The 25304-nt window shown below is 40.5% G+C and overlaps 2 protein-coding genes across 10 annotated transcripts in view; both read right to left on the bottom strand.

Annotated features, from left to right (window-relative positions):
- Positions 1–17079, bottom strand: part of IPO8 (importin 8) — a 46841-nt gene extending 29762 nt beyond the window's left edge. For 2 of the 4 annotated variants that reach the window (XM_064420968.1, XM_064420967.1), the window contains exons 1-8: positions 16889–17078; positions 8836–8917; positions 6610–6766; positions 5210–5368; positions 4098–4254; positions 2711–2800; positions 2219–2313; positions 1585–1669 (exon numbers count right to left, since the gene is read on the bottom strand). In XM_064420968.1, coding sequence (XP_064277038.1) covers positions 1585–1669; positions 2219–2313; positions 2711–2800; positions 4098–4254; positions 5210–5368; positions 6610–6766; positions 8836–8917; positions 16889–16972 — 909 coding nt within the window. In that variant the 5' untranslated portion in view covers positions 16973–17078. Of the gene's footprint in view, positions 1–1584; positions 1670–2218; positions 2314–2710; positions 2801–4097; positions 4255–5209; positions 5369–6609; positions 6767–8835; positions 8918–10340; positions 10453–16888 lie in introns of those variants that run through there. The other 2 variants (XM_064420971.1, XM_064420970.1) reach the window with 2 other exon arrangements.
- Positions 17080–23750: 6671 nt separating this feature from the next.
- CAPRIN2 (caprin family member 2) overlaps positions 23751–25304 on the bottom strand; it is a 33232-nt gene continuing 31678 nt past the window's right edge. For 4 of the 6 annotated variants that reach the window (XM_064420966.1, XM_064420961.1, XM_064420964.1 and 1 more), the window contains one exon: positions 23751–24675. In XM_064420966.1, the coding sequence (XP_064277036.1) occupies positions 24107–24675 (569 nt within the window). In that variant the 3' untranslated portion in view covers positions 23751–24106. Of the gene's footprint in view, positions 24676–24741; positions 25224–25304 lie in introns of those variants that run through there. The other 2 variants (XM_064420963.1, XM_064420965.1) reach the window with 2 other exon arrangements.

Below are 25304 nucleotides of genomic sequence, written 5' to 3'. Positions count from 1 at the left end.
CACAGTGAGATTTTCAAACTGCTGGCTGCTATACCTGCTAAGTGGTGTCTGCATTCATATTTATGACAGGTCTCTAAAGAAGACAAATTATTTTGGAAGAACAGTGAAGAGAATAGAAATACTAAACCAGGAAAGAAAAATAGGTTCACCTAAGCCTCTGAATCAGAAAAGCTGCAAATCGCTTAACTTCAATTACCTATTGTAGCCATCAGATATAGTATCACCTGGCATGCTATTACAAACTCTATCACACAAAGCTTCTTTGGTATAAAAGTTTCCTCTACTAAGAAAAACAACACAGTACAAAGCTACTAATCTGCACCAATGGCAGGTGAATTATTAGTAGGTGTAAAGAAGTGGCATATACATGAATAACAATAAAAGTCAAGGGTAATGCATAACAAAATTTGGAGTCATATGCTTTCAGCAGAACAATTCTGCTTCGTAATTCTTCAGAACATTATAATAAATTTTATTTTGAATAAAGCTCCTTCATTAGGAATACTAAGTTTGATATTAAATCTTTTCTATGAAATGCTCCAAGGACAAGAACTGTCTATATCTTATACAGACTCTAGCACAATGTCAGCACTTATCAACTGATGAATAGGTAACAAAGGCTTAGTCATGTAATATTCACAACAGAATTCTTACTAACTCTGCAAGGAATAATGATAAATCACTATTTAAGAGCCAGAAATTGAAGAAATGTGCACCTCATCCAGTACATTTATCTTGAAAGCTAAACTGTTCCCTCTGCAACATAGTTTAATACCTTAACAGACAAACTTTAAGTATTTCAAATTATAACTGCCCATGGGAGTCTGTTTTTCTGCTCAGGAGTTATACATTGCAAGGGATTTAGAAAATATATTAGGCTACTTCCCTTTTCATTTAATTTACAGCCTTACCACAACCACTCCCCTCCTTAGTTCTTCCTGATGGATAAACAAGTCTGTTGTCAGACTGGATGAAGTAGAGTAATTTTGTTTAGCAACTTCATCAGAACTGAATTGTCTCCACACACCATGTTAAACACAAATAATTAGCATTCTTAACAAAAATAATTTCCTTGCAAACAGTGCATTTAGGTTATATTTTCACATAATATGCTTTCCAGGAATAAAATAATGTCCATAGCTGTTCTCCAGACATCTTCTAATCTGCTTGTATCTTCCTGAAATAAAACAGTATCATTAGAATGTGTGCCTAAGTTTGCAGCAAAAGCACTTGAGAAAGACAGGCCTGAAAATACACCCTTCTGTGAAATGAGGCCTCTGCACCAAAAGTGTTCCTCTCAGTTGTATCTAGAGTGCTTACACACGACAATAATACCATTTTATCAGCACTCACCTTTTCTGAGAGTTTTCCTGCAGTGTTTTTTGAGTTGCTGAAAAATTGTGTTATTATACCTCAGCTGTATGGCACTGAGTTCCAAAGAATTTTTCAATCACTACAAGGAAAACCTGCCAGACTCTCATCATTTTTGTTCAATAAATGAACCTCGACACAAGCACACTGTTAAAAAGTAATACATTTCTTCAGTCAAAATAATGCAATTCATAAAAAATGAACTGTGCTTACCTGTTGTATGCCCACAGCATAGGTTTTTAAAAAGAAGTCTGAGAATTCAAAGTATTCTTTAGTTACATTTCCAGGACTTCCATATCTTTAAAAGGAAAAGGACACAGATGTTTACACTGTGAGAAGTCTACGGTGTCAGGAAAATTTAGTACTTTCTAAACCATACAGCACCCTGAGTGGTCTTGCACAGCAAAGGAAAAATTTACCACAGGTTCCTTCTAAGCCATCCTTTCCCACTTCCCTTTTCTAAAATTATCCCAGGGTAGTTATTACACTCAAGTAAACATAGCTTTTTGTCACAAGCTCTGTAACTTCCATGTTTATGGATTTCTTTTCAAATCTTCCCCTGCCTTTATGTTTGAGAATGTAAACATTTATAGCTGAGTGTATTAAAATAAATATGTAGTTAGATAGATTTACTTTTCCTGTGGGGCAAGTTTCTTGCCATTTTAAGGGAATCAAATAATTTCACTAAGAGCTGAGACCAGCAGTTGTGCCAGGGCAAGGCAGAGGACAGCAGCAGGAAAACCTCTTCAGTGATCAGGAGCTGTTAAATTGATCAAACTGTCATCTCTGCTTGCATGCCAAGTAATGGCACAGACTTGTAACCCAAATTCAGTTTTTAATCAGTTACCGTTCAAAGAGACGAGCTACTATATGCAATGCCCACTTCTTGCATTTCCACCACACCAGCTCTGGTCTGTCATCTTCATCAATTTGCAAAGTCTCCTACAAATAAATACATTTATTTTTAATTAGTTACGTCATTTGTTGAGAAGCAATTGTGTTTTAAATATTCCTTGCTAAGTAAACTAATATAAACACACGGCATGGACTAAAGCTTTGATTCTGTTAACAGTTACATGATATTCAGGAATTTTCAGTTATCTTCATTAGGCAGTATAATGTGTATGTGCAATACCTGCACAATGCCTGTACTTTAATTTCAAAATTATGCATATTTAAGAAATGTAAATTCTCAGATACACTTGAATACTACGTCACTCTGGCGCAAAAATCCAAGGATAAGAATCTTTAAAAAAGAACACTTAGAAAATGTTTACACTGACAGTTCCTCAAATGCCAACACACAAGTTTCAGAGGTCTTTACAAAGCTAGAACTCACCAGTGGTACATTTCTATCGATGATGGTCCGGAAGATCTCCATCCACTGAGTCATGGTCTGGTTATTCACCAACTGGAGGGGCAATGCATACTGCAATAAGGGAAAAAACACAGGCATGAAACACTATATTTCTCTGTAAAAGGCAGATCTTTCTGCAGCAGTTACATTCTAAGGAAGATGAGGTTTTAATAAAATTAAAACCAATTAGGTTACATATCAACACTACTCTAATTGCATCTCTCTTGGTACAACTTGAAAAGGAATTTCTGAGCAGACATAATTTGAGGAAAGTTCTTCAGTCTAAGAACTTGCCAACTCTCTTTGTTTTTCTTCTTCGCAACAGCCCAGGTACTTTTTAGGATTACAGCAGTATCAGTATTACAGGGCTTTGGCAAACTAAAAGAATTTTAGCAAGCAAAATGTACTCACCACTGACAGAACCAGAGGACACAAGCTGCACCAAGGGGAATATAGGTTGGATATTGGGAAGAAGTTTTTTATGGCAAAAGTGATAAAGTTCTGGAATGGCCTGCCCAGGGAGGTGGTGGAGTCACCACCCCTGGATGTGTTTAAAAAAAGGATTGGATGTGGCACTCAGTGCCATGGTTTAGTTGAGGTGTCAGGGCATGGGCTGGACTCAATGATCTTGGAAGTCTCTTCCAACCTGGCCATTCTGTGATTCACTACTACTACCTAGCTACTATCCCATACATCTCACTTCTCTACAAAATCCAAAGAAAAGTAACAATATTCAGCCAAGTTATTGAAAAGAAAAATAGGATCCTGGTATTTTTAAATTCCCCATCCATTTAGTAACAAACTATTGTAGTTTTTCAACACACACTAAGAATTTTCAGGCTGTTCCTTATGAAGGACTTGGTTTGGTTTCTGATTGTAAGTACTCCTTCACAAAACTCGTCTCAGTAAAAGCCAAACTCATCTCTCTGAAGTGCATGTGCCTTAATACATTGCATCTGCCAGATTTTCAACAGGTAATGAGAAATGCCTCCTCGTGAAGTGCAACATTTGACAATTACACTACAATATTCATTACTGACATGTTCAGAGGCCAACCACACAGTCTAGATACCTAGTTTGTATCAGTCTATGTGCAACTTTATAGAAATAGGAACACTTCTCTAGTGAGATTACAGTACAATGTGCAGAAGCACCCTACATTCATTAAAAATTTAATCTGGGCGATGATGTGACCAGTTTCAAAGCAGAAAAATATATAAATATCCTATTTCTATAACAGCTGTTTATTGTACATTACTTTTTCCATCCAAAAGGGTATTCTTATTCAATCACATCTCTGAATGTACTGAAAAGAGGTCATTGTGCCCAGCAAAGTAAAAGTTTGGTTTTCCTCTACACAGATGCCAACCTGAACAAGAGCATAGAAGATTTTTAATATTTGTTTCTGAAGCAGTACAGAGTAATGGGAGTTATCAGGCAGAAGCTGGATCATCTGCTGCTGAATCCGAGGCAAAAATATTTGCATGGCTGCTATGAGGGGATCTCGTTCCTCTGCTTTTTTGTACCTGCAATGGAAACAAAAATGTTGGTCCAGGGTCTACACACTGGTGATTCTAATGCCTATTCCCCACCAACAATTTAATTTTGGTGCCCTAAGAAAACCAAAAGAAGAATACCCAGCACTCACTCAATCACTCTTCCCTCCTCTAACTCCCATCTGAACCCTTTGTGCAAATTCACTAAAAATACCTATAAATAAAAAAATGGAAAACAATAAACATTGCCTTACACAAAGGTAGTTACTGAGGGAAGAACTACTATTCTTTACTACTGAATTGTCACCTCACGGGAGCATGGATTTGAATTTCTCTGCTGTTCATACCAATGCTAAACTCAAGTTGGGTGCTGAACAAATGGGAGTAAACAGCCATTGAAAGGGAAAGACAATTCCTTGCTTTGGAAAAGATTCTCTTTCTCCATTTACATTCCCTTTGTGTGGTTTATACATATGTTTCTAATAATAGGCAATTAAAGGTATGAGTGATAAGCCCCACTACACTGCTCCTAATTTATGCTTTGTGGATTTCGACTACCAGGAAGATGCTACAGGTAACCATATGCAATAGCAGTATGTGACAATGACAGCACTGTATTCATGACATAAAAGCAGAAAATAATTTGCATTCATACATCTAGAATTTGGGGTATCTTCAAACAAAGAAAGTTACAATCCTAAGGATTCTTTTTATACCCAGATCAAAAGTATAAAGTCTCAAGAAAAAAGCTGCAGTAAATTCACACAGATTACAGCTGGCAGCTCTGCTTTCAATTCACTAATGATACAAAGATGATGAATATTTTTCATTTATTTGCAAGAAAGGAAGCATATGATAATTATTAATTCCCATTTTCTATCCGAATTCCCTTGTAGAACTGCCAGTACTCTTAAGAATATCATTTTCAGTAATCAACTTATACTGAAAGTACCAATTCCTCATCTACTGATGGACATCGACTTACTCATAAGTCTTCACCAGCTGATAGAGGCACAGGAGGCTCCCAAGCCAGCTCCCACTGTTTGGAGACTGCAGGTAGTATCCTATCTTGTCTACCACAGCTGTCCAATGGCCAGGGAAGTCATGCTTAATGATAGCACGGAGGCACATTGTCAGCTGAGCTCTAGTGCAGGGAGAGGAAAAAAATGCAAGTGAATCGTCATGGTATAGTGTTTAAATTAAAGGATAAATCCCAAATCTTGGTTTATTTGCTACAATACCTATATTATGTCATAAGCATCAAATATATTTTGACAGCACTGAAAGAGTTCTGGGAAGTAGCAGAGGAGAAGCAATAAAAAAACCCGACTGGATTAAACTTAAGAGAATAAACTAATTTCAGAACATTTTAGCTACTTTTCTCCCCCCCTCTTCACATGTATCAAGCAGTATTTTAAAAGCATTACTTGCTCATGGAACCAGCTAGCTTTGTGCTTTGACAATGAATGTTTATACTTGCTTATCAAGCTGAAAGCAACCACAAAAACATTTGTATGTTTTCATTAAGGAATAATGGCCTGTGTTATGATCTAAGCCACAGGCTCCTCAAGAAATTACAATTTTCCTGGGACCTTTTAGAACAGCACTTTCTCAACCTCCAAAGCATATGGCAGAGCCCATTAAACATCTTACTGTTTCTCTCCTGCCACACACTTTTAGATGCCACTCACAATGGGGGGGGGCAAGGCAGAACTCTTGACTGACTAAACTGAGGTGTGACTAAAAAAGCTGAGCAGCACTGAACTAAAACCTGTGGAGAAATACTTTTAGTTCTGCTAAGCAATGAAAAAAAAACAACCTGCAGAAATATCAGTTCCCAGCCTATCAGCCTCACTTTAATTAAAGGGGTGAAAAATCCTAACTATAGTATGTCTGTAATTCTTAACTATTCTTCCAGCAAAAGCAGAACCACAATTCTTCATTCTTTTAATACCTTAAAACCAAGAACCCTAAATACATAGTTAAATACTGGGGTTACGTATAAAAATTGATAAAATAATTAAGAAAAGGGCTACTAGAAAAAAGGAATCTTGGACAGTATTTCCCTGAATGATTAATTCCACATTGCAGACAGCCCTGTATATACTATCTGCCTTGAATCAGCCCAACAGACAGGCTGTTACTGCAGCAAGTGTAACAAGACACTTTGAACAACAGCCTTAGAGGATAAACTGCATCACAGGGCTCGCTGCCAGGTTAGTACTTTTCTGAAAAACACACATGAATAAGTGTAAACAGATTATTATTACTCTGGCAAAAAAAGTACTTGTCTCATCTTCCAAAACATCGAGATTCTCATGTTTACAACATCAGACTGGCAGGTCTGAAAACCTGAGCAACACATCTCTGTGCAGTGTAAGGTACCTCACTAAGTCAGGAGAACGAATTATTCCTTCTACAATGTTATCCCGAATCTGCTGCCGATCGTTTTCATGGATGTTAAATGGGAAAACTGCTTCTCCAGGAGGTGGCTCACGGTCCGGCCAGTACTGGGTCACCATGTTCTTCAGGTAAATGGCAGCTAAGGACAGACAGCAGGGAAAGAATAGTTTAATTCTACACACTGCCCAGTGCTTAACGTGTACAATGGCTAAAAGTAGAACAAAGAGTTGAAAAGGCAACTGAAAACCACCACACGAATTCTTGACAATTATGGACACTGAGCACAACTGAATCGGAGAAACATTTTTCTTATGATTTCACACAAGATCAGGCTCAAGCACCTGATCAGAACAGACCAGGATAATACTTCCATCAGCATCTATCAAGGTCCATTTTTACTACAGCAGTCTTCCTTATGAAAATAATATCCCATCATTCTAAACAAGCCAACAAAAATCTACTTATGTGTGTTTTCACTCGTTCCTAAAACAACAACTCAAGCTCAGTAAGTGAAGTTTTGGAAGGCTCATGTAAATAAATCACTGCACACACAGATGGGACACTCTGCTTGGGGAAATGCCCAGTATGAAACTGGCACATGGCCTACCTTCTATTCAGACAGAAATGTTTGTTGTGAATTCCCTAAGCTTTATTTCACTATTAGGATTTCCCATAATACCTTCGAATTGTTCCCTTCTGTCTCACATGAAAAAAACAAGAAAAATAAAGCAGCATTTATGCATCAGTACCAAAATGCCTGAAGGCATTCTTCAAGAAACATAAGAAATATGGTATGAGGCATTAAAGGAATGTTCTTAATAAACTCTTATGCCTGGACACTGTTTTGGTTGATTACTAGCTAGGGTTTTAAAGTAGAAATAAGATATCCTTGGGTACAATCATTTCTTTTGGTGATAAGAAACTGCAAAGCATGAAAACATGTAGTCTGTAAAATATTTTATAGCAGCAAGAGATAAAAAAGCTCTTTGTCTATGACGTGCCAGACTAGTCAGACAAGAAACAGATCCTGAAAGACCAGCCCAAGACTAATTTATTTTGTCCATAAATCTTGTTGTTATACAAATTTTTGGCTTTTAAAAAATTCCCAGGGAAATCTGTTGGCTTGCAAATATGACTTAAATGGGCCTTTCCATTTTATACCCCTATTTTGTAAAAAAAAAAAAAAAAATTTGCATTCTATATAGTTGTTTTTTTTTCCCTGAATGGTACTGAAATGAGAGATTAATTTATAAAAATGACCTTATGGAGTTTAGATTAAGCCTCAAACTTTACTACAAAATGGACTAACAACACCATTCAAAGTTGGATTATCTTTGAAAAAATAAAGGCCAGCATGACAAACAGAATATGTCAGCATGCTCCAAAGCACTCAGGGGATTAATGGGATCTGTGAAAAAAAAAAACCCAACAGTGCTTCTATGGGAAATGCTGTTCCACAGGATAAAAACAAAGCTGTGAATGAAACAGTATTAATTAATTTACTGAAAGACCTGAACAGTCTCTGTATCTGACAAACATATAACACAGGAGTAGTTAAAATGGATTATGAGAATTTAGAATCTGATCTTCCACAAATGCATACACTGAAGTTAACTACACCACTATACCTGAACTCACACACACAGCTGAGCAATCCTTCCAGACACGCTCAGACTGTAACTGTTCAACCTATCAGTGATGTGACCCTCCTTCTTATCTACTTATTTAAGTCACCAAGATACTGACTAAATGTTTGTGGCTACCCTTGATCTGTGAATTAAGGAGTGATTTCCCTTTTTCAGAAATTTTCACTTTTCCAGAGAAAAGAGATTCAAATAGAGAAACAAGCACTCAAATGTGATACCCTTTTCTATTTTTAAATTCACACTTGTCTTGGCATCATTACTTCTGCACCACCAGGAGAATAATACCTAAGGGTTCTCAGATTTGAGTAGAAATCATGCTTTTTTCCTATCAGTATCACAGCAATCCAGTAGGGATCACTATACACACAGGGAAAGCTGAAGTAGGACTCCATCCTATACCCACAGTTTCATCTGACCCTCACAAGGGAAAGAAAGAGCAAAGATAGATCCCTTTCATTTCCTCCCCAGAACAAACCTGAACTGACTTAAACTGCAACAGTTCAAGAGTCTGTTCAAGGAACAGACTGACTGAAAGAAAATAGAACAAGGGATTTCATCTCACCTGCTTGGCGCACTGGAAATTCCACTTGATCGGACACTATGATTTGCAGCAGACTGGGAGCAAAGTTGATGATCTTATAGGACTGAAATACACAGACAACACAGTTAGTTAAGTCACTAAGTAGACTTATTAGCAAATGCTGAATGAGGAATACAAACTAAGAATTTTGCACCGCTTTTGCAACCTCCTCATGATGTATGAAAGGTTTCAGGACTTGAATTTACCCAGACCTGCAGAAATCCAAATAATTACTTGTAAAAGCAAAGCATTGCATGTGGGTGGAATAAGTAATGTGAAAAGGTTCTCAATTACAGATTTAAATAAATATTTAAATAAGTCTAAGAATACATAGTGAAAAGCACTAGATATCTGTTGTTGAATTATTCAACTTAGCCCCATAAGTCAAATGGACATTGACAAGCTTCACCAATACATGCCACTTATTACCAAAATAGTCTGTGGTAGAACAGCAATAGCGAAGAGATTTAAGAAAATAATTTAGAATTGTTTTCAAGTGTAAACAGCATCTGCATTCACCATATACAATTATCTTTTAGCAAACTAGATGCATAGCGCATCTTAATAAAAACTAGAGAAACAGTGGGACAAACATTTTCAATTAAAATCAAGTGTAGGCAGATAACGCTTCAAAACCCACAGCCTTCATGGGAACTTTTCAAATGCCACATCAGCCATGCAGCTGAAGAATTTCAAAGAGAAAACAATGCTCAGTGAACTTCTAAGCAAAGCACACCAGATTTAAAAGATGTGACAATCTGATAGCATTATCCTGCTGCCATCCACCAGGGCTCCTCCAGTGAGGAATCGCTGACCCAGCGTGGTGCAGTTACTACTAAGCCTTGGCAGATGACTACTGGTAGGTCAGATCTTTCATCCCTTGGATCCATGTGTTTTATGTTCAAAGAGAGGTTTCTTGGGGCTAGATGGCAGCAGCTGTCTGTATTTCAGCTTTTATAGTATTTCTTCCCACTAGATTATGCCTGGCAGTTCTGTGGTTGCTCCCAGAGTTGTGCTTAAAGCCCAAGTATTGAACATCCTCCCATAGAACTCTGCCTCATTCAAAAGCTGGGAAATAAAAGATACTTTCTGCTCTTCATGTCCCCAGTTCTTTGATCTACCATATCCATAACAAGGTGAAATTACACTGCTTTCATGATGTCTAAGTGTCCCAGCTGCATCACGACACTATCATTCAATAATTTCACCAAATCACTTAACTTTCTGGCCCTCATTTTATTCACTATAATGATAGTGTAATTCTAACTCAGAGACTCATTTGATGTTTATAGAGTAATCTGAGATCTGAGATAAAAGCAGTAGTGGCAAATCAAAAGCATACTCTCCTGCAATTTCCTTCTCTATAAACTTTAATTATCCCTAAGAAATGTTCCCAATAAAGTAACAGCTCTAACATCCAGCACAAGAACTCCATTTATCTACAGACATGCTGAACTTGTTGAAGCATACTGGATTCCAAAGATCACCTTTTAATCCAGTAGCCTGGAGTACAAATCTTGCCCTTCAGTCACTACTGCACAACATTGGTGTGCTCTGACAGGGCCACAGTTGAGCGCAGCACTCAACACCCAAGCTGCATGGAGATAAAGAAAATCGGAGAAATCAGGGCAGCACAGAAACCCAAAACCATGCCTGAACTGTAACCATCCTCTTTGTTCTCAACAGTGCCCGTACACTGCTCTCAGACCCAATCTACAAAGCTTTTACTACTATAAACACACCAATTAAAAATGCAGCTTTTGCACTGTGTTGTTTTGTTGGTGATGGCTTCCTGCTGCAATCCTACCAGTACCACATCTAGGCTGGACACAGTGCTAACAATATTATTTCCCTTTCCCTGTCCCAACAGTTAATCTACATTAAAATCACTGCTAGTTCAGGAAGCTTTATGAGTACTACTTGTGCTGGTGTACAACTGCTCTCCCTGAAGTTTTGCCAGGATCTACACAAATATGGTTATTTGCTTCCGTGCCAGACGCACTCAGCAAGCACCCGGAGTGACAAAGGAAGGCACAGTGTCCCCGGGGGGGTCTCATCCCCACCAGCACAGCGCTGTGTGCATGTCTTTACATTTCACACAGCACCACCCCTACAGAGATCACCAGCCCCATTAAATCCTTCTGTTCCCTCCTATTGTCGTGGCCGTAATTTACATTTTTACATAGCTCTGTTTACTACTCATTATCAGAAACAAGAAGACTGTGCGGATCAACAGAGACTGTGAGCCCACGTTAGAAACAAGACACACGATTCTGTTGTATTTGTGAAGCTTAAATTACATCCTGCTCATTTGTGCAGCAACAAACCTAGGTCAGGAAAACTACATGCTGTTTGCAGTTTTTAGAACAGAGGACTTTTTAAAAAGCTGCATGCAGCAACATTTTTCCTATACCAGCACATTCTCGTCTGTTTAGTTGTCATGCTAATTGTGATCTTGGGACGTGTCCCTTCCCTGCGCCGCTCCGGACATCAGCAAACAAAGCTGGACCCATCACAGGAGCAGGTGCAGAGCAATTGTCAGGTGTATATGTCACATGGAAATAGACATAGAGGAGAGTTTGGAGCTGGATGAGTTCAAAAAGACAGCTCTTTATATCACTGCAGCTGCACCTTAACAAAAGGAGAGCAGAAATGGTGTCAGTGCCACAGAAGGAACACAAAACTATCTGCTGATTTTGAAGAGCCGTGCCCAGGAGCCTCAGGGAGGCACCAGATGGCTGAAATAGACCTTCAGCACAACTCCCACAACACAGCACGTTGCTTTGTGCACTTGCTGAATGATGACACTGCCACACTGCCTGGAACCCACATTGCTGGGATCTGGTAAAACTTCTTGTGAAAGTGCTGATCCACTGCGGCACACGTTTATTTAGAAAGAGAAAGTGAAAGTTTTTGAAAAGCAAACTTTCAGTGAGTACTTACAAAGAGTAATGATTTTAAGGCTGTGTAAAACACATACAGACTGTTCTTGCATGAATCCCAGATCAGAGCACTTACCTTAAAAGAGAATAGCACTTTATTTCCACTGGGATTGGGAGGATGGGATACAGCAGTGTGCAAGGCTAGCAGCTATACTGGGAGAAGCACAACTGGGTAAATTTACAGCAGTGGGGAAGAGATGCATATGACCCATACATGTTGTTCCATCTGTGTTTGCTGTCTCAGGATCTGTGCACTGCAGCTGCACAGCTTTTTGCACTCTGTTCCTTCACCTCTGGCCTGATGTATCCTTCCCTGCATCACTATCACAGCTCCAGGCTTCAAAAGATCAGAGAACATATCTTTTTCTGCCTCTCCCCTCTTCCATTTGATTAGGTACAGAACATATGACAGACAAACAAGCTTCAGATGGGCCACTGAAATATATCAAGATGAAGACCATCACTTGTAAAGGGCCAGAATATAAGGACAGCAAAAAATACATTAAAATCTCCCCAAATGGATCCTAGTGAAGCAAATACTTCTCATATCTAATGCTCATATTTGGCTCCCAGGTTCTCACACATCATACACTGCTAAACTCATTTCATGAAGCATTATTCTTGTGTCTTGCTTGCTGTCACATTCAAAGACCATAACTGCTCCAGAACCAGAAGAGACAGTAACCTTCCCACTGCACTGATGGCAACCACAGTGCCTGAGTGCAGAACAGCACTGAAAGTGCTTCTTCCCCTGCAAAACATCAGGACACTCTAGGACAATGGATATGGGAAATCCAGAAGCCTTCCATCACATTCTGCAAGCCCAGATCATCCTTCTCCACCAGTAGTAAACATCATTTTTGTACCTCTGAATACAAGTATGGCACATAAACACTGAAAAAACAAGGCACTGCATCTTTGTTTGCAAAAACAAACACACAAAAGAAATTTGTACCTTGAATTAATGAAAAATGAACTTTATACAAAGATAATTTCAAGGCTTAAATACGTCTGATCCAAATGCTCAGCCACCTGGTTTACCAAGTCTTATTTTCTGTATCTGTGTACTAAAAATGTATACTTAGAAATTCCACTGGCAAACTTAGGAGTATTTCTGCAGTTGTTAATAGCATTTTCACTCTTGTTTCTTTACACTCAGTCAGAGACCGTTGTTAAAACACCCCAGAACTTCAAAAGATACTTGTTTTTATTTCCCTGCCTATATGCAAAGATACTATGTAGGGAGGGGAAAACACACTGTTTTCACACAGAGTGAACCCACATGAATTTCTTTCCTGTATGGGGTCTGCTGCCAAATTCATTCAGTATCAAAGAAACTTCACTCTCCACATAACTTTTAATTATCCAAATCAACTTCCTCATCAAATTGGTTTCAGATTTCTCCCTCTAGGTACCATGAAGTGCTCACTGGCAATTACAGAGTGGCCTTAAGATCCCTGCCTACTATAGCAGCCAGCTCAACAAAGATGTGGAAAGATATGGAAGGAAGCCAAACTTTATTCTGGATTCTTCTGCTTTTGGGTAATCTTTTCACACTTCTTCCAGCACTGCTACTCAGTTGCTGTCAAAGCCAAATTATGTAACTCCTACTCAGTATTTTAAAAGCCCAACTGTATTTCTGCAATTGAGTTCTTGTTTTCTCCTTTGCTACAGGCCAAATGAATGTGTTACAGCATGTTGGGCCACTGAAGATTAATGTATAAAAACTGTATGGGAATCCTATCTGAACTGGAATTACAATAACTCTGTATGTTCAGTAAAGTGTATTTCACAGCACTCTAAGAACTGGCACATGAAAGCAGTATATAATCATAACATAAATAAATAAATTAACCCAGCAAAAGTCCTTGAAGTCCACAAGACAGATGTAACAGGAGTAATAGCCTGGAACAGATACTGACAAATGATGCACAAAACTGAGTCTCTTCCTTGGTATGATAACCAAGCTTTCTACTAAGTACAGTGTGTGATAAGTATCATCATCAAGTGCACTCTAATTACATTAGAGAGCTGAACTAAAAAAAGGCAGGGCAGGGGACCAAAAGAAAAAGAAGGGAAAGGAAAGGCATGTACACTTAGAAACCCAAGAGGCTAAAAGGGAAGTGGCAGCAATTACATGAGATAGACTCTGACTTTGGCAGGAAACTGCTCTAGTTTAGCAAGAATCAGATTTCAAATAAACCCCACACTTATAGCTGTGTTCAGATCACAGAGAGAAGTGAAGTTTGTTAATGATTTCAAAGTAGCATCAACCAAGGAGAAAGATCAGAAAAATCCTGCTAAGAACTGAATGATCTATAGAACTGCACCAACAAAAATGGAGTTGGGTAGGAGGCCAAAGTACATGGTCAGGTACTCAATGATGACAGAACTTCTCCTAAAAACTGCAGGTTTGTCAGTGATGAACAAGAGAATAACACGATCAAGGGACTTTGGTATATTGAGTGATAAGAAACATGTAGATGTTGGACACAAAGAAGATAACTGTAGATTTAGTATTTAATGAGGTATTAGCAGCTTTGAGCACAAGACTTTCTGGAACACTGCAAACACAAATGACCAGACTCCACGAGAAGGATTACTTCAAAGGGAAACTGGTGCAGAGAAGAGCTGTGCTCCTATTACTAGATTTCATAAATTCAGTTTTATGATATGGCAAAGAAAACATAGCCTGCTGAGGCTAGAAAAACAGGCTTCTAGGGGATCAGCCTTCGACAAATCTGTCAGAGAGGGTACCAAGACACCTGAAATAAGATTGGCACAAATGGATATAAATTGACCATAAACCAATTTTGGCTGAAAACCAACACTTGTTTCTAGCTGCAAGAGGAAGAATATTCACAAGCAGCCTTCTAATAGATATAAAAAGGACAAGGAAACAAAAAAAAAAAAGGAATCCCAATTCCATTTCTGAATGCACTTAGGTGATAATCCACAGGGCAGACAGCAAAGTTATTGATTTAGGTGTATCTTTACACAGGTGCAGGAACATAGAGAGGAGAAAGAAGCATTTTCAAACATGTTGGGACTACTTATACGTAGAAAAGCTTTCATTCATGTAAACTCTATTCCCCGTGCTCTACACTGTAAGCAAACTGGAGCCAGGACTATTAGGATATTGTTCTGAAGGACTCTGTTCTGGTTCAGCATCAGGAGGCAGTGTCTTGGTGCACTAGTAGGATCTGCAGTGTCTGGGAAGCCCATGGCACTACCTGGACTCAAAGCTGAATGCCAGTGTTCACTGCAGATGAGCTAACACAGCAAGTTCTACCTCAACACCCCCGAGCCTGTCTCCAGAGCAGCATCCCTGTACCTGTGGCACAGAACAAAGGTGACTCCCGTGCTGTTTGGCCAAGGGCTCCATCACCACCTCGGGTACTCAGTGACAGAGAATTTTCTGTTTGGTTGGTGGATTGGTCCCTCTGCTAGAACAAGATAAATGCTAAAACAGCACCTGGATTCCAGCACTTGCAGGAACACAGGGACATGTCAACACCACCATCAGATACACGGGAGGGAAGTCTGACACGTCGCTTTGAAGCCTTGCTTCAAAAGCAATAAAAAGCTTCAAGATGTCAAAGTCCCACGTTGAGCAACATTGCTGAGGAGCACTTTTATTTCTCTCATCCAGTCATGTCAAACCCAGCACTGCATCATCAGCACATTATGTCAGATACATCATGTCACCTAATAACAGTAGGTATGCCTCCATTCCAGGATTCATTCTTCATAAGAGTCAGAAAAAAGAAAATGCATCAAGTATTTTAAAAGAAAATTCTGCATCTCAACCTGTTCTCACTAAGTCTGCTCGCACTCTTGCATCTAAAACCTGTGTCTTTCATGAGAATTGCACTATCCATCACTTAAACTTGGACCATTTTACAGCTCTCAGTCCTAAAATGCTTTCAAGACTGTTTTTGAGCTGCCCAGTGCTACTGGTGATGACAGCACTAGGAGCAGGACCCAGGAGCTGCCTCTCTGTCCTGAACAGAACCCTGTAGCAGCAGTAATTTGTGTTGTTGTTTAGACTGCTGTGCAACAGGCTGCTGACAAATATTTGCCATTTCCCTCTCAGCCCTTAACAGTAGGGATAAAAACAGATACTGATGCATTTTTAAAGTAACTATGCCAAAAAGAGGGAAAAAGCCTCGCATCCTTATCTAAACATTCACAAGAGTATTTTCAATGTCCAGCACTTAATCCACTGATTTACTAAAGGAATTTACCAACTGCTAAAGCAAGGATTAGCTATATCTAATTCAGAAGGAGTTTAAAGTTGCCTAAATATAAAACTAAGCTGGAGGAGCAATCCTGAATAGCATAATTCCTGACAACCAATTCTCATTGACAATTTTGTTAACACACCAACACAACCAAAAAAATCCCAAGTCCTCAAAGAGAACTGATCAAATATTCCATCAAAGCACAGAGATTAAAGCGCTATTAATGCTGTGCAAAGGAACTTTCTATTTTCTCAAACGTTCAAAGGCTGGGGTCACGGTTCCATTCAGCGCACACTGCCGCTGCTCTAGGAAAAGGTTTTTCCCCCAGAGGGTGGTTGGGCACTGGAAAAGGCTCCTCGGGGAAGTGGTCACAGCACCAAGCCTGACAGAGCTCCACAAGTGTTTGGACAACACTCTCAGGCACACGGGATTCCCGGGGCTGGGCAGCAGGGCCAGGAGTTGGACTCGATGATCCCGACGGGTCCCTTCCAACTCCGCATACTCTGCAGTTCTGTGATTAGCTGCAGGATGCCACGACACATACTGCCCGTGAGCCCTAAGGCGCCGTTCCGAGCGGGACCGAACGCGCCCCCGAGCGTCAGTGCCGCCCGTCCCGTGCGCGCCAGGGCCACACCAATGTCATCCCTGCCAGCGCCGGGCTGCCGCGCTCGGGAGCGCCTGCCCGGGAGTCCGAGCTCCGCGGCCACCGCCGAGCGAGGGCAGCGACCCGCCCGGCCCGGCCCGGCCCGGCCGCGGGCGCGCGCTCCCGGACCCAGCGCGGTCGCCCCCCGCCCCTGCCGGCGGGGCCGGACGCCCCCGTGCCGCGCGCGGGGCGGGCCCCCCCCTCACCTGGTTGAGCTCGTTCTCGGCGGCGACGCGCAGCTTGGGGTCTATGGTGCCCTTCAGCGCCTGGATGATCCTGTTGGGATCCATCTTGGCCTTCGCCCGCCGGCAGGCAGCGCTTTCCCGGGGCAGCAGGAGGCGGAGGAGCCGCCGCTAGCGCCGCCGCCCCCCCGTGCCACCAGCGCGGGCCCGCGTCCCCCACCCCCCCCGGCCCCTCTCCACAGCCATTCACCGGTTTGCGACAGCTGGATATCGGGAAACGGGCGCTGCTTTACGGCCGCGGCGCCGCCTTCTGGCTTCGGGAAGGGGTCGGCGAGAGGTGGCCGCCATCTTGCTGTACGGACAGGAGTCAGGCGCGCGGGGGCTCGGGGCCCGCGCCGTGGGGGCGGCCATGTCGCTGTACGGAACGGCGCCCTGCACGGATTGTTTCTAAATTAGGATTTAAAAATCCCTTTTTTCTTTCTTAATAGCTCACTCCGTTTTTTCTAGGTGGCTCTTCAGCTTTCCTGGCAGGCTTGGGCGCTCTGTGTTATCCCGGAGTCGTTCGGACAGGAATTGAGGGTGAGAGCACGGGGACTGGAGGAGGTGAGGAGTTCAGGTCCATGGAGCAGAACTGGCGCTGGTCACGCTTATCCAGGGGCCTCAGGGATGTGCCCTGCACGAGAACGACTGACAACATACAGGAAGACAGAAATTTGCTGCAAGGAGTTTACTAAAACGCACAGTTGGGTCACACGCCCTGATTCCTGCTCTGCTTCTGAGCAGGTTTCTGGGGGATACTTGTCCTCATCAGTATGGAGATCAGTAGAACCTGAGAAGGGTTTGTTTATCCTAATGCTGTTCGTGTGTGAGAGGGGGTGGGAGATGCTTACCCCTCAGACTGTCAGGAATGAAGGAACACAGCTGTGACCACTTCAAACACCTGCCCCACCCTCATTCTCCACCTCTTGCCTATTATTTCCCCCCTTAAATCCTAAACATGCTAGTGAATCAAAGGAAGATTTAAGCATCTCTGCAGGTGTAAGAAAGATGTCTGTCAAAGGTGTAACTCTCAGGTAAATAGACCAGAAAATCCTCTGACTAATGTGGTTTTGGTGAGCCAAATCCTTTGGCTACTTCTGCAGGTGATGTTTCACATAATGTATACAAACCAGAGACGTGATTAACTGGTTGGAAGACCAGAAAGACTATTTGCTATGCTCAGGAAGAGTGAAACACAACAGCAATTACAAAATCATCCCATTATATAGGTGTCTTAATAATACAGTTGGACAATATGTCATTTGTTCATGGTAATTGCAGTATAAACCAAAGTGTTAAAGCAGCTGGCACTATAGTGATTTACTAATAATTTTTTAATGTCCCTTAGTAACTTTGCCTTTAATTAAAAAGGAATCCAGCTGTCACAATAAATGGAACCTACCTGGCACGGGGAGATGGTGCACTCTCTCTTGTGGTTTTCATCACCTTGTGAAGTGTTGCAGAGCACCTGATCATTATCCTTCCTTTCTCCTGTGATGCAGCTCTACAGCATCTAGCAAGAAATCGTAGGCACTTCCATTGACCTTTCCCTTTCTTCTTAAAAGCAGATGAGAGTAGCTCAGTAATCATAAAATTCAAACAAAGACAATCCTTGTGTAAAAAGTTAGTGTATATATTATTAACTATGGTAATTCTTTGTTGCTGTCCCATTTTGATTAAGGTAATCAAAAACGGACAGGGAAAACTGCCCACTTAAAAAAATCTTGGATTCCATATCATAGCAAATCCAAATTGCTTTAAACGATTTGTAGTGGTGTATCTCTATTCCCTTTTCCCAAATTACCATGTTATGGGCTATTTAAGAGCAGTTTTGTTTCATTCCATGTCTGTGTATTCATCCCTGAATACTGGTAGGTGAGCTTAAAAGTCATTAAATTTATTTCTTGAAGGACTTCTGTAAAGCTAGTGATGTAAAGCATACCAACAAAAACCAGAATATCCTTAAAGGGTATTATAACATCTTCCTAAAATGAATTTTATTGCACTTACCACCTGCATTTAAAATGGTACTTTCAGTGTTGCAAGCATTGTAGTCTACCTGTTTCCTGGGTTTTCTGGATGTACTTCTTTCTGTACAACATGAACCTCCATAGATACCAGTGACTATGTTAGTCCAAAAATAAGTTTAGTCATTAATTGAAATATTTTTTATGTAACTTCTTACACTTCAGGATGAAAGTAACTGCTTGTAAGCAAGAGCTCATATGTCTTTTTCTTAGAGCAAAGATTCTATTAATATTTGGGGTTTCATCTACCTACAATGAATGGTTGAGTTTTGTTTTTTAAATCTGTTCTGCTACTCTGCAGATAAAAAACCTGAGGTAAAATTCAGAGATTTTTTTCCTGTTAGCTCTGTAACTGCTGGTGACAGAAAATCCAATGTGAAGGGACAAATGAGATATTAAAAAACTAAAACAAATCAAAGTTGCACCAGTATGCAAGTAAGGAAAAAAAAAAAGAATTATAGTACTGGGATAGGGAGATAATGCAAAGCAAAGATGTGGGTTCTTTAAAGCTCCAGATCTTTCCGGGTGTGTTATAACAACAGTTTTGTAAAGTCTTTAGAACAAACAATCTTATTTTAAAACTCAGTTGTGAAACCAAAGATTTTCAAAGTAACCAGTCTGACCTGAACAAAAATTAGACCTGATTCTTGACAGAGTTGCCATCAAGATAACTGTATTAAATTCAAGAACTTTGGAGGAAACTTGAAAAGCATCTTGCAGGTTACTTGCAATTAGTCCTTTGGCTTTTGGTGGCTTTGAAATGCACTCAGGTGAGGTCTGAGCTGCACATAACACACTCTGTGGCATGGAACAGCCCCTCTCTTTTCATGCCAACCAAGTGCCTTTAGGACAGCACCTGGTTGCAAGCTGTAGTTATTGACAGGCACTCCTGAAAAAGCACGAGAAAGAAACCAGCATTCCTCTGTGTGATGTGCTGCAGGCTAAAAGCAAACCCCTGCTCTCAATGCTGGCTTTATTTCACTGTAGTGAACTAATGACTAAATGATAACTAATGATCACTGAAGTGATTGGATGTGTACTTTGCACAAACCCTTCGTTCCATACCAACCACATCTCAAACCTTACTCTAGGGCCCAAAAGCTGTAGAAAGTGCCAGCTGTGGAAAAGCTGTGACCTGATAGTTTCCAGCCAGATTAGTACTTCACAATATTATCTTTTCAAGTACAACACTGCCAGGAAACATTCAATCCACAAACACAAATGCCTAAGGTTTCTTGCATTCTTAATAAAGTTATTTATAGTTGGGCAAAAATTAAGTTGATCAGAGACTTGTAAACAAGTGTGTAACTAAGGTTAATTCATTTTTACCTGCTCATGGTACTGCATCTTTCTAATAATACACAACAGTTTTCATATCCTTCACTAGACATGTATAGGTTTAATAAAGAGCAAGCAGATAAATGTGTTCCAGTCCTCCAGACACAAGCCCTTGATCAGAGTTAAAATTCCAAAGCATCTCCCTGACTGACTGGTTTGTTGGAGTAGCTGTAGATAACAAAGCAGTCAGGGAGGAAGAGGTACCTAAACTTAACCAGCAGGACAGGGCAGTGAAATTCTCTGCACCACCACTGCAGCCTGCAGGAAGTCAGCCATGGCAGTGGAGGGAGATTATTCATTATCTACTCTCACTTCCATGAGCTGGGGAAAGCCCCACAAAACTCACAAGTCCATTAGGATTTTGAAAACTTTAAGAAAGCCTTTGTTACAGTTGAATCCCTCTGAGCTGGCAGCTCAGCCCTACACAGCCACTCCCCTCCACTGGGACAGGGAAAAGAGCTGGAAAGGCAAAAGTGAGAAAGCCTGTGGGTTCAGATAAAGACAGTTTAACAGGTAAAGCAGAAACTCAAGCAAAGCCAAGACAGGAATTCAGTCACCACTTCCTCTGGGCAGGCAGGCGTTCAGCCATTTCCAGGAAAGCAGGGCTCCATCACATGTAACGGTGACTTTGGATGTCAGACATCATAACTCAAACGTCCCACTCTCTTCCTTCTTCCCCCAGCTTGTATTGCTAAGTACATCATCATCATGTGGGCTGGCATATCCCTTGGGTCAGTTGGGATCAGCTCTCCTGGCTTTAACCCCTCCCCAATCCTTGTGCTCCCCAGCCCGCTCACTGGTGGGGCAGTGAGAGAGGCAGAAAAGGCCTTGACTCTGTGCAAGGCCCACTGGGCAGTAACCAAAACATCCCTGAGTTATCAACACTGCTTTGCTCACAAACCCAAATATAGCCCCATACCAGTTACTTTGACTTTAATTAACTCTCTCCCAGCCAAACCATTACACCCTCCCATTTAGGGTAGTTCCAATATTTCACTGGTGTCAAGAGGAGGAAACAGAAATTTACTCCCTATGAAAACACAGAGTTTCTTACCTTTAAAGTTTATCTTCAGCAGGCTGCACAAGAGAAGCAAATCAAAGAGAATTCAGGTGGTATCCAATTTGCACAGCAGACAGCAATAGGAAATTCAGCAGAATGATGATGCCCTTTTGTATGTTTTAATTAGATCCAATTCTAATCCTTACATAGTGAAGGCATTTTTCCTAATAAAATGATTAAATCAACTTCATTTAACAATTACTAAGGAAAAAGAAGTGTAAATACAACTTACACTGTCAGACAGTATTTACATGAAAATTACACAGTAAAGTATTTCCAGGTGGTGAAACTCACCTGTTAAATGCTTTGCCCAGAAGCAGAATAAAGAAATAGGTCTGGACATACTGACTAGATAAAACTGTGTCAGTAGAAAATGCACTGAAATAGTCTGAAGTCCTTTGAGAAGCTTTCAAAAACAATTAGTCTAGAAGCATAATGAGATATCCCTACCCTAGTATTCATCATCATGGAAAAATTATATGACATAACATTTTTAGGTATTTTGGAGATCAGAAAAGCAATTTTCTACCAGTGGATTTTGGCCAGCTATGGATATGGAAAAAAGGTGCTTGGCTTGGTCTTCTGTAGTGTTTTTTAAGACAGTCTTAGCATTTAAGGTTCAGTTACAGCCTTTTTTGTTGCTTCTAGTCTGAAACCTTCTTTAGGACAGTACCTGTTCAGCTGTACTTACCCTCTTTTTGGTAACAGGTTAGTAAAACCTGGGTTTCACAGCTGGCTAAAAACACTGTGAAAATAACAGTTCTAGCTAAAAAAGTTGTATGTGTGAAACCTACAAGTCAATAATATTTTTTTAGTTATTCCAAGGGATGAGACTTTTCCAAGTTGCGTATTCTTTTCAAATAAAAAGAGCAGGACAAAGCCAGATGTTTTATTTTAAAGTAGTGAGTACTGTAGTGATTATTGTGATTCAGGCTAAAGCCTAAAAATGTTCACTTAAAAAAAAAAATCCATTACATAACCTATGGTCAAGGAATTGTATAATTAAATTTTCTCTTTCATCTTACCTGCACAATTCTGGTTGCAACTGTGTACTCTTTTTAGCTAGAAATGTAAAAATGCATCTTAAACAAGATCAACTCTGAAACTGGAACATTTACCTCTTATCTAGTTAAACAGACACTTATTCTGGTATTGGCTGTTCTAGAAATAAGCCTCTGTTGGCTACAGGAAAAACTAGCATGTTTAAAAATAGAATATACAGGCTTAATGTACAATAGTTAAGGCTTGGCATTTTTGTAGTGGTAAAAACTACATTTCACAAAGCTTGTCCTACCTCAACTTTTCTCAAAATTTGCTAAACCCATACTTGAAATATGAGCACCCTCAAAATCTGTACGAAAAAGAAAGCTGAGCTTGGAACAAGATCAGTAACTTAATAAAGCCATGCCAGACTTGTTTTGGCATCTGCATGATAGCAAGGGCAAACTGAAGTTGGAAGCTGTGAAACCACTTAGCAAGAAACAGCAGCTTTCTACCAGGTCTGAAGTTTGTTCAGTTTAGGATCTTACTTTTATTTAAATAAGCAGATAGCTCAACTTATTTCACTCTGCATAGTTCTGCTTCAGCCTTAGATACACCAGTCAGGCTCGTGCACTGGCTAATTCAGTACACTCAGATCAAGTGCTTTCTACTGTTAAAACAATTTACTGAAGCTTTTGAAAGGAGAGAGAGCCACTGACCTACCTTCTTACTAGTTCATATTGCCATTTTAAACATTGAAACTATTTATAACATTTGACACAGCAGCTTAGACAAGGACATACATCATGGCTGTTCAGTTCTCAGGCCACAAGAGTGTTGAAGGCTGGTCAAAAAGCCCAAGAGCTTTAAGAAAGGTATTTCAGAAACGCTTCCTAGCATTTGTGTTCAGGGTTGATGTAAAATGCAAGCACCAGCCTTCAACTACAAATACCAAGCTCCTCAGCAGTTCTCTGAAATGAAGAAATAACCTGTATTAAAATTTGATTCAAGTCTCATGCAGGGGGGAAGCATTTATGCTTCATAAAGTTGAATTTAACTTTAAAATATATTGCAGCTGAATAACTGCTTAGTGACTGTTTACAGGTTTAAGAATTTCAACTACTTCACTACTGAAGGACTGATGCTATGATGACCATGCTAGATTTTGACAGGGTATGTATTTAAAGGAAGTAGTTCTAATGAAGTGTGTAGCATTGCACTTGTAATTTCTTGACCTTCAGAAAGAAAAGGCAGCTAAATCTTAAATTCATTTTGATCAAGGTAACACTCTTGAGAATGGCATTAAGCAGGAACTAAAACAATCCCAGTAAAACCCAAATTACCCTAAATTATTTAAACTTGGAGATCAGTTCTATGTTCATGTACACCTCACATCAGGAAAAATGTCAGTGATGTCTTAAAATTAAAACCACGGGCAAGATTAATACTAAAATGCATATTAACTTGTTTTATTGAGGCACAACAAGGCATTGTGAATAGCCCATACTTGAGGCAATCAATAGTGTAGTAAGCTGGACATTAATACAGTTTAGGGTAAGTGCAAACAATATACATTCACAGCTTTATTAGCAAGGCTACATCACAACTGATAAAGTGCCAAATTAGTGCTGATTCAGTACCCCAACTCCATGACTTCACCTTGCAAAACAGGACCACCATTTCCCACCAATAATGGAACCACATATCCTCTATAAAGTCAGTAATAAGTGCAAAGCTAGTCCCACCCCCCTCACCAAGGTGTTTGGAGCAGCTCTTTTGTAAACATTGCACTGGATTTTAGTCCTGATAAAGGAGGTATCCCGAAAAGGTGGAGTATTTCCAGCTACTTCCATAGATGGCCCCCCGATGCAGCCGTAGCCAGATCTGGTCTCCCTGGAAGAGCTGCAGGACTGCATGGTTGCTGGCTGTTTCATGGTCAGGAGCCCCATCATTTGCATATGCTGACACAAGGACCTCTTCATTCTTCATGAGATTCACATACAGAGGGACATTGACAGCCAGTTTCAGCATGTGGAAGATGAAGACATAGGTACCATTCACCGGACAGTTGAACCTACCAAGCTGGATATCAAAAGTTTCTCCAAGGTTATTCAGCAGCAGGTCAAACACAATGGGCTGGTCTAGAGTTCCAGGGGCCAGGTTGGATGTTCGAGCGGCGGAGAAGGCGACCCTCATCTGCTGTGGCAGCGGGTAGACGTGCACCGGGAGGATGGTGGCAGCCTGGCTGGTCACCGGCACATCCACAGGGGTGATGCTGCGAGAGTCTCCCTGCCCAGAGTCCCCACTGTTAAAGGTCTCATTGTCTCGTTCTGGGCTGCTCACCTGAGAGGAGTCACTCCACCCTGCTGTTAAAAACCATTAGCAGCGGTAAGTATTGTGACAGAAGGATACCCTTAAGCCTGTGGGCATAATCTTAAGCAGCAAGTGTACAGGCTTTGATCTTTGAGCCACAGCAAATTGTCAAAGCACTCCAGTGAAACTAGAACTTTGAAGCTGATTAAAACCAGCTTCATCACACTTGCATTGAGCAGGATGAGACATAACTGAACTATGAACAATTACTTCTTATGCTTCCAAGTAGGAGAGGGCAGCAGGTTGTAATAGTTTTTGCTTTAGTATATCATATGTCAATTTAAAAAGCATATGCTAACTTCTGAGAAGAAATAAAATGTAATTGCTGGAAACACCGACAAAGTTAGAGGCAAGTTATCTTCAAGATCTCAACTTTCACTTTATCAACACTGTTCTTCTGCAGTTGCATTTCTTGTAGACCTTGTCAACTTATGTTGCTAAAATATTTTAAGTCTGACAAACTAGTGTTGCTTTTAAGTCTTCTGCACCTCACTCCCAAAATAAAGCTGTTAGTCTTTCCAAACATCCAAGTTAAAAGGGTCTAGAATGAAAGCCTTATTAGATCTGAGAAATTTAGAGCAGTCACAGTCAAGCTGCAAACCATTGTTATTTCCAATGGAAA

This window comes from Passer domesticus, chromosome 5, assembly GCF_036417665.1.
Source record: "Passer domesticus isolate bPasDom1 chromosome 5, bPasDom1.hap1, whole genome shotgun sequence".
Classification (NCBI taxonomy): domain Eukaryota; kingdom Metazoa; phylum Chordata; class Aves; order Passeriformes; family Passeridae; genus Passer; species Passer domesticus.
This window is presented reverse-complemented; position numbering and strand designations above follow the sequence as displayed.